This window comes from Procambarus clarkii, chromosome 39 (genome assembly GCF_040958095.1).
Source record: "Procambarus clarkii isolate CNS0578487 chromosome 39, FALCON_Pclarkii_2.0, whole genome shotgun sequence".
Lineage (NCBI taxonomy): Eukaryota > Metazoa > Arthropoda > Malacostraca > Decapoda > Cambaridae > Procambarus > Procambarus clarkii.
The window spans coordinates 6,004,062-6,012,784 of NC_091188.1; the positions used below are offsets into that span (position 1 = coordinate 6,004,062).

Below are 8,723 nucleotides of genomic sequence, written 5' to 3' on the forward strand. Positions count from 1 at the left end.
GCCGGAGGCTGGGATCGAACCCAGGACCACAGGATCACAAGTCCCACTTGCTGTCTGTTCGGCCGACCGGCTCCCCTGGAGATCTGTGGAGGCGCAACTGCACCCTGTGTGACGGGAGATGTCTCCTGGACCAAATGGACCATCATAATTTTGGCATCGTCAGTATATATATATATATATATATATATATATATATATATATATATATATATATATATATTATATATTTGGTAGCAGTCTTTCCTGTAGACATATATTATTAAATATGACCGAAAAAGTAAGATTAATAATTCTAACACGAATTTTCTCAATATTTCTTTACACTGTTGATGGTAATTGAAAAATCAATTCTCCAAAATTCATTTTTTATTTCTAGTCTGACGCGACACTTGAACGCGTTTCGTAATAATTTATTACATTTTCAAAGACTTTAGTCCAGCCAAAGCCTTAGCCCCCTGTGAGTTTTTTTTTTTTTTTTTTTTAATTAATTTACACTTTCACGCGCCCGGCGTACAAGGAAATGCAATGATGATTGAAATAATGAGAATGGAATTAAATTTACAGAGTGTGTGTGATAGAGTCCGTGACATTAACACTAGAGTATCTATTCGTTTCATGCGGAGAAAAGGAGGGGATAAGCTGTTTGAGAGCGTTCAGACCTGCTTGAGTGACGTACACACTTCCAGGAAACTGAGGGAGACACGCTATACGAGAGGATTAGCTCATGACCTCAGGGAATACGACGTACTTGACTGCTGTAAACCCTCTCGACAGTGTAATATGTCTGCTCCCTGGATAGTACAGAAAATAGACGTCGAAATTGTACCCCTCAAGGTGAAAAAGATTCATCATGAACCGGGACAATTACGGTGTTTGTATGGAAGCATGATATCTCGGTTACCAAGAGGCAACAGTTTACATGTATATTGCGACGGGTCGGTGGCGGAAGATGGCAGGGCAGGGTGTGGTGTCCTAATAAGGGATTATACGGAGTTTGGGACTGTGGACAGGATAATTGAACTCCGGCTTAGTAATTATATATCATCCACACAAGCTGAACTGCAGGCCATTCTGGCGTGTTTGGAGGAAGTACGTCATGACGACAAAAATGTTTTTGTATTTGTCGATAGCCGAGGAGCACTGGAGTTCTTAAACAGTCGAAACCCAGTCTTCATGTCTATAGTGGAGGACTGTAAGAGAAGAATAACTGAGATACAGCTGAAAGGTTATAGTGTGAAATTCATGTGGATTCCGTCTCATGTTGGAATAGTGCTCAACGAGGTGGCGGATGACTTGGCCAAACGTGCCACATCAAAACCACAAGTTGACATTGAATGTGAATTCACAATGAGACAAATAAGAAGCAAAATCAGAAATATTCAGGCACAGGCGGGAGTGGAGAGGAGAGAGATAATGTATGAGAGAAGTCAAACCATGCAACACTACATGTATGTGAGTCAAAACACCCATTTCACTTATGGTAAAAGGAGAAATGCTTGGAGTGACTCTGTGTACATGCGGCTCAGGCTTGGGTACAAATATTACTGGGAATATGGGATAGATGTTCATGGTAATGACACGAAGTGTAAACTATGTGGTATGTTAAGGTCTCACACCCTTGCCCATTATATTCTTGATTGTCCGTTGATTAATGTATATAGAAACACTGAGATAAGGACTGTTCCTGAACAAATAGCCTGGATGTGTCACAACGGAAAGGTTGATGATATTCTTGAGAGATATAAGAATTTTGCACCAAGATTGTAATATTTTGTTGAATTATCTGCAGGTGTCTTGCAAATTGTCTATACAGTATACCTAGGTCATAAAAGTATTTGTGTGTACGTCTGATACCATACTACTTGTGAAGGAGGAAATGTATATGTTTACCTCTCAGAATGTTTGGTAATATGTTTATTGTTTGTGATGTGTGTCTATGTATATATTAACACGTTGTACTGAATGGGGTGAGAATAGCTTGAGCTACCTCATCCCTTTGTGTGTATTTTACCTCAATAAACTTATTTCAATTTCAATTTCAATTTCAACAAGGAAAAAAGTTAGCACAATGTGCTCTCGGTGTTTGCGGGCGATTGAGCGGAAACACTGAAAAGTGTATACTCTTTTCACTGTCCTGATCTTAATTTTCGATGTACAGATTTCATTTTTTTACCAATGTGTTCGCAATAGAATGTTCTAGAAGAACATATGTATAAAATGTCACCAAACTGATTTAAACCACTACCAATAAAGAAAATACGTGGATCACTAGCCATGAGCTAGTGTCTGAGCTCCAAACAGCGAAGAGATGTTTCCATTCTTTTCAGGGTTGTCAACTCCACACTTGTCCTACAGCGTTAAATTTGGTATCTTTGAGATCGCAATAAAATTCCCTACACGGACATATGCATATAAATGAAGAATGATGATCGCGGCCCACCCGCAAGAGTGTGGGAAGTGGGCGAAGTGTTATCTGTTACCGGACATCAGCGATCTACAATAGTTTTACCACGAAGATACAAGACAATGCCGTTCTCCCAAATAGGCTACTAATGAAAACGTAAATTTTATGGCAAACATGTTTATACTATCCCCAAGTCGATCGGATAAGAATTGAGTTTTATAGAAATATTTGTTCGTCGGACATAAAAAGATGTCCAACACTAATATACGGGCGGCGTCAAGTGACCCCTGACGGACTCCCTCTTGTGTCCACGGCTCAGGAAAGTGATAATTATTAAGCCATATTTTAATGTTTTATTCACTCTGTGATTTGAAATTAAAATGGTAGTTTGGAAACATTTTGAAATTTGCCTTGTTTTTATAAATGCTCAGTTAATAAGTCATTAACAACTGCACCACAAACTTTTAGCTGAAAACAGGTGAACACTGCAGATATTGAGATATACCAGGCCTTCGAGACCCACCCCTTATCTACAGAGAGTGACGACCAAAATCTGACCATGAGGTAAGGAGATATTAGGGATTAGACAAACATTTATGCAACCCATCCTCCTGTTCAGAAAGTACCTTCTGTAGCTATGTGCACAATAGTTCAAACATTGATGTACTAAGCAATTAGATAGTAGAATTTTTTACTATTCACTTTATAGGTCCAAAAAAGAAGCTAAAAACTAACAAATATTCTTAAGCCTAGTATAGCACACACATGTACTATATTAGGCCTCAGATAGTGTATTAGGCCTAGGAAGGTTAGGTTAGGTTAATTTGTCTTTGCACCATAAGTAGAAAGTCATTTTCTGGTTTATTCAATATTCAATACTACACATTTCTATTTTCTAATTGCATTATATGTCAGTACTGTACAGTATATGTACTACGGTCCTCATCTTTCCTATAAGTACTGTACTACCGAAACAGGAGGATGGGCTGCATTTATGTAATATAAACATGTTAGAATGATGCCCGAGAAAAGTTGAACTAGAAGGGTGAAATAAAGGAATCATAAGGTAGGGGTAGATGACCACAATTTTGAAGGGAAGAGTTGAACAATAAATCAATGAAAGGGACAGGAAGATATTCAGAGATTAAATGAAAGTTGTGTGTGTGGTGATAGAGCCTCCTGGAGAAACTTCTGTCTTGGCCACCCCCAGATGAAAAGCTCCTAGAAGGGTGCAAGGCAACATAAAAGAGAGGGATTATTTTAACTTTATTATCAAGAATTTCATTACAGGTGTAACAAAAATACTTAAAAGCATACAATGCATGACAAAACACATTTCAAAGAAAAAAATGATGTAATTTCATGAAAATCCTTCATTTCACACACCCTTAACAAATCTGAACCTTCTCTTAAATGCCTCTCCATTCCTAATCACTTTGATAAGTAGAACATTTTCCCCTTCATCTAACACTTCTTCTTTCAATCTAAACATGTTAACATCACTCGCTGGAACTCTATGAGAGCTTTTCATGTGTTTAGTGCATGAGAATTTACTAGCAAACTCTGCACCACACAATCCACAAAAATACTCCTTCTTATGATAATGTAGTCGTATGTGCCTGTCTGCTGCCCCTTTAGTTTTAAAGCAGTCTCCACAAATGTCACACATGAAAGATTTTTCTCCAGTGTGGAGCTTAAGATGAGAATTAAGAGAGAATTTTGTTTTCAGTTTTGCTAAACAATAAGGGCACTCATATTTCATCATAGATACTTCATTTTTCTTTGGGCTTTTATTGTCCAATTTCTCCAAATCGAGTTTCACGAGTTCTGAATGGTGCTCACTAGGGGATGCTTCTTCAGAGACAACATCGCCAATATTAGAGACTTCCTGCACAGCCCCACATTCTATGGTAGCCAAATTTGAGACCTGCAGGTGCTCAAAGTTTGATATTGTCTGTTGGTCCCAGTCTGCATTGTTCACTTGAATAACTACAGTTTGCTGCTCTTCCATTTTGGTGGCATGCATGCACTTCTAAATTAATGTTACACCTTGCAAACTGTTATTTATCAGAAGTCCCTGAAAGAGAATTTCCAGATAAATATTGCAATTACTGCAGTACATATTTTAGTTTAGATACAATAAAAACACATGCATGTTCCCATATATCCTATGGACAAATAACTGATATACTACAGCTGAACAATCACCACACATTTACACACTTGCATTCAGTGATGGAAAATTTATGACAATAACCTCGTAGATTTTTCACCAATCATAAATTTTGTCATATGGTCCATGCACCTCATGAGCAAGTATAACTTGGCAGACAATGCGATGGGCAAGCAACACTCACTAGAGCTGTACTTGACAGTCTCTCCATAAGACTAGATCGCTGCTCACACCTTTTTGCATGTTTGTGATTTTTATGGGAATATCATTGATATTGAACATGCATACTGTATTATCACATCTACTGTGAAAATTTACACAAAAGCATAGATTTATGTTATCACTGCTCTTCCATATGATGAGATAATCATTCACAAACATGTGTACAATATAGTAGATATAAAACATGGAATATACATCAACAAACAGCTATAAAATACATTACAAATGTAAAATCAAGTGCCAAATTTAATTAAATACACTTTTCTGGAGGCCCTCTCAGTATCTTGCCAGAACTTAGGTGCTTAGGTAATCTACCAGGTTCTAGGACAAGAATCTGTCACAAACAATAATTTGAGGAAAGCTTGGGGATCAGAGACCCACCCAAAACTGCCCCCCCTCCCCCTTCCCCTGCCTCCTTCCCTGACAAATAAACAAAAGTTAGGTGAAACACATGCAACTGCTTGAAAAATAATGAACACTAAGCAAACAAGGTGTGCTCAATGTCGTGCGCAAGCAAGCAACCAACTACATAAATAAATAATAAATAAATAAATGTTTATTCAGGTAAGGTACATACATAAATGAGATTTTACAAAAATTGATAGATTTATAGATAGAGCTAGTACATACAATGCCTAAAGCCACTATTACACAAAGCATTTCGGGCAGGAAAAACATTAAAGACTAAAACTTAATACTAATTGAGATTAAAGTATATCTTTAAGTATACCCACCTCATTGACAGGCAACCAGTACACAACTTCAAGCCCCCTACAGGAAAGAAAGAAATGGCCAGGAATGGGGAGCAATTGAGGGCCCACCAGAAATGGGCATCTTGTTACATTTAACGTTCAATTTCTCTGGATGGCATTTCTGAAAGAGAAGTCATGATTAGTAGCAACAGTTTCCTTTATCATTATGTTCTTTTCTTCAACAAGCCAGGAGCTTTCTACTTCCACTGAGACTATTAGAAATGGTTGACTTCAGGTAAATTCGGGAACTGAAAATATGTTCTATGCTGCCAACCTGCAAACTCGATTTACTTCAGGAAACAGCACCACCAGACCTTGATAACTTTGGTGACTGCAAAATTTGTTATAACAAAATTTACCCAAGTAACCAAGAATAAAGACCTAACAGGCATAAATAAAAAAAAAAATCCAGCGAGACCCAGGTAGAGCAGGAGCTTTATGTTGGATGTAAGTTACGCCATACACAAAACAGTTCACAGATTTTATAACCTACCTAACTTTACCCAGTCCAACTTAGCCTAACTCAACTGTGCAAAAAGATAATACATCCCAACTTAACATTATATATAGTTTTACCAAAAATTGGTTTTGTTGAAACATCTTACGTACAATTTAACCTTTTCTCTTACATCCACTCAGTGCCGAGGTTGAGCCAGTTATTGGACCAGAGATGGGCTTGGTATTGGGCTGGATATGTCACTTCATTTCAGACAGTGTGCCAAGATTTTAAAACACATCGTTAGATTTTGTAGATATGACTTTTACAATTAGAACATGAGCTTTGGATTCAAGTTTGGGTTGGGTTCGTTCTCGACTTACGATTGGGAATTCCGGGTTAGGATCCTGGGCAAGACAGAAATGGTCTCTGCCTTGGTGATACCTTTAGTATCACCTAATGCTTCTGTTGTTGGATTTTAGACACACCATACACAAAACGGTTCACAAACAGATTTTAAAACCTACCTAACTTTAACCAGTCCAACCTAGCCTAACTTAATTGTGCCAAAACAAAGATAATACATCCCAACCTAACATATTCTTTATGTTGGATGCTAAATATCTCCAAATTTGAGGAGATATTGCAGTATTACCTAATAGTATCACCTAATGCTTCTGTTCACCTAGCAGTACAACCCGTCCTCGACCCAAGTCCATTCCAGCCAGCGGTCGACCCCAAAGACGCATTCATAAATTTTAACATGCTGTTAATGCAAAACAGGAATTTTCTAAAATATAAATTTTATAATATATTAGCATATTGTGCATATATAGGCATAAGTTAGGTTAGGCATTTAAGTTCTGTTGGTGATTATTTGTGGTACGTGGGAGAAGCATTTACAGCATTGTGGTTCTAACAAAATTCGTCAGTGAAGTACTTGTTCTGGAAGTGTTCGAACGTTATCAGTTTAAGTCATGTGTATACCATTTTTCATTCATAAACAAGGGGGTTTGGCAAGTGCAAGGAATTACTTTTGAGTCTGCTTGGAGGACGGGCCGAGCAGTAAATATTTTATTAGAATAGCCAGCTTGTTGGGGGGATGGGGGGTTGCATCCTGGGGAGGATCAATAGTTTGATCTTGTGAGGGACCTTGATATACAGTTGTGTTTGTTCTTAACTCACCCTCAGGAATTCAAGGATCAAGTCCCAGGCAGAACAGAAATGGTTGGGTGCATTTCGTATCACGTAATGGCTATGTTCACCTAGCAGGAAATAGATAAGATACCCAGGATTTAATCAACTTCTTGTGAGGTTGCATCCTGGGAAGGATCAGTTGTTCAACCTTGCTGAAGTGAGTTCGACATGAGCCCAACATGTATTTATACGCTGGCTGGCTGTCCCCCTGTACAATAATAATAATAATAATTATTATTATTATTATTATTATTATTATTATTATTATTATTATACACACAGATTGCCCGTCTCTAACAAAATACAGTAAATTATATAATTTGACAGTAACCCGTTGGGGTATACCTCAACCTTTGGAGGTTTAGTAAGGCCACTACATCAGGCCTTATCAGAAGGTATTACTAAAGTAAACTCTGCCTATTTATACCGAGAAGAGGAATATACCTGTCGCCACACTACTCCCACAGAGACCCAGAGTGGCCTACAGTTTCGGATGTTGTTGATGGTGGCGGACGATCGCTTATGAAGCTCTCGTTGCAAGATTTACGTTTTCTATGATCGGTTGTCTGGGCTGTTGGCTAGATGTTGGTAAAGTGAATTACATTTTTGGTAGCATGGAGATATTTAGCAAGTGTGTTGATCACTTATTGTTTTATATGTATTAACAGGTCACTCTCCCGCTAATGTGTGCTCAATGTTGAAGAATCCTTTAGAGCAGCGGTTCCTAACCGTTTTCGACTCGCGGCTCCATTTTTAATACTCAAAATACTTGCGACCGCCTGCCACACTTTCATAATTGAAAAAAATTGCCTCATCCGGATAGTCACCACTTGCTAATTCTTGATGATTCAGATATACTAGTAGTCAGAATTTATAGGTTCTGCGACCCACCAGTAAACAATTCCTGACCCACCGGTATGGGAACCATTGTTGGGTGATAAGGTCTTATTTAAAACTGGTTCTATCGCTGTATGTACAATACGTGATGTTGGTAAGTATGGAGATAATAGTTACTCACAGTTGAGGATTTGAAGCATGCTAAGCTTATCGAGGTCCCCCCATAGGTCCTAGACTAATTACCGGCCTTCCCCAGGATGCACTCCTCAACAGTTGCCTATTTATGGCTATAGGTGAAACAGCTAAGGCATTCACTTACGGTGAATACAACTTTAATTTTTGGCTTCTGTATTTATAGCTGCATGTATGCTACTATTTTGGTGTGTCCCAGTCATAGTCCGATCATTGTAATAGCTATTACAATGATCGGACTAATCATTCTGTAATAGCTATTACAATGTTTTATGTCCGGACGTATAATAATTCCAATTATATTTCCAAAATTTATAGTTCTTTTTTACAGTTTCATTTAGCCAGATGTGAGAACCGTGATGTAATCCTTGGCTGTGAGGACAAGTGTGAACATTGGTGGTTCTGAGAGAGTAAATGAACATTAGTAGTTCTGCGAGTTAGTGAAGATAGGTGTTTCTGAGAGTGGGGGGGGGTTGTGAGTGTTAGTTGTGAGTCAAGGCTCAACAGGTA

General features: G+C 38.2%; 1 protein-coding gene across 2 annotated transcripts; it reads right to left on the reverse strand.

The window, feature by feature from the left end:
• Nucleotides 1–3,658: 3,658 nt before the first annotated feature.
• LOC123760390 (zinc finger and BTB domain-containing protein 24) lies at nt 3,659–7,784 on the reverse strand. 2 transcript variants are annotated; one of them, XM_045746060.2, is made up of 3 exons: nt 7,629–7,784; nt 5,534–5,672; nt 3,659–4,481 (listed from the first exon to the last, which is right to left on the reverse strand). In XM_045746060.2, exon 3 carries the CDS (start codon nt 4,428–4,430, stop codon nt 3,783–3,785), a length of 648 nt encoding a protein of 215 aa, XP_045602016.1. In that variant the 5' UTR covers nt 4,431–4,481; nt 5,534–5,672; nt 7,629–7,784; the 3' UTR covers nt 3,659–3,782. The 2 variants fall into 2 exon arrangements, with proteins under 2 accessions (XP_045602016.1, XP_069194446.1); XM_069338345.1 differs by lacking the exon at nt 5,534–5,672 and having other exon boundaries at nt 7,629–7,777.
• Nucleotides 7,785–8,723: the final 939 nt, after the last annotated feature.

What these genes read in the sequence shown, in the direction of transcription:
- LOC123760390 (XM_045746060.2), bottom strand. Translation starts at nt 4,430, where the DNA reads ATGCATGCCACCAAAATGGAAGAGCAGCAAACTGTAGTTATTCAAGTG.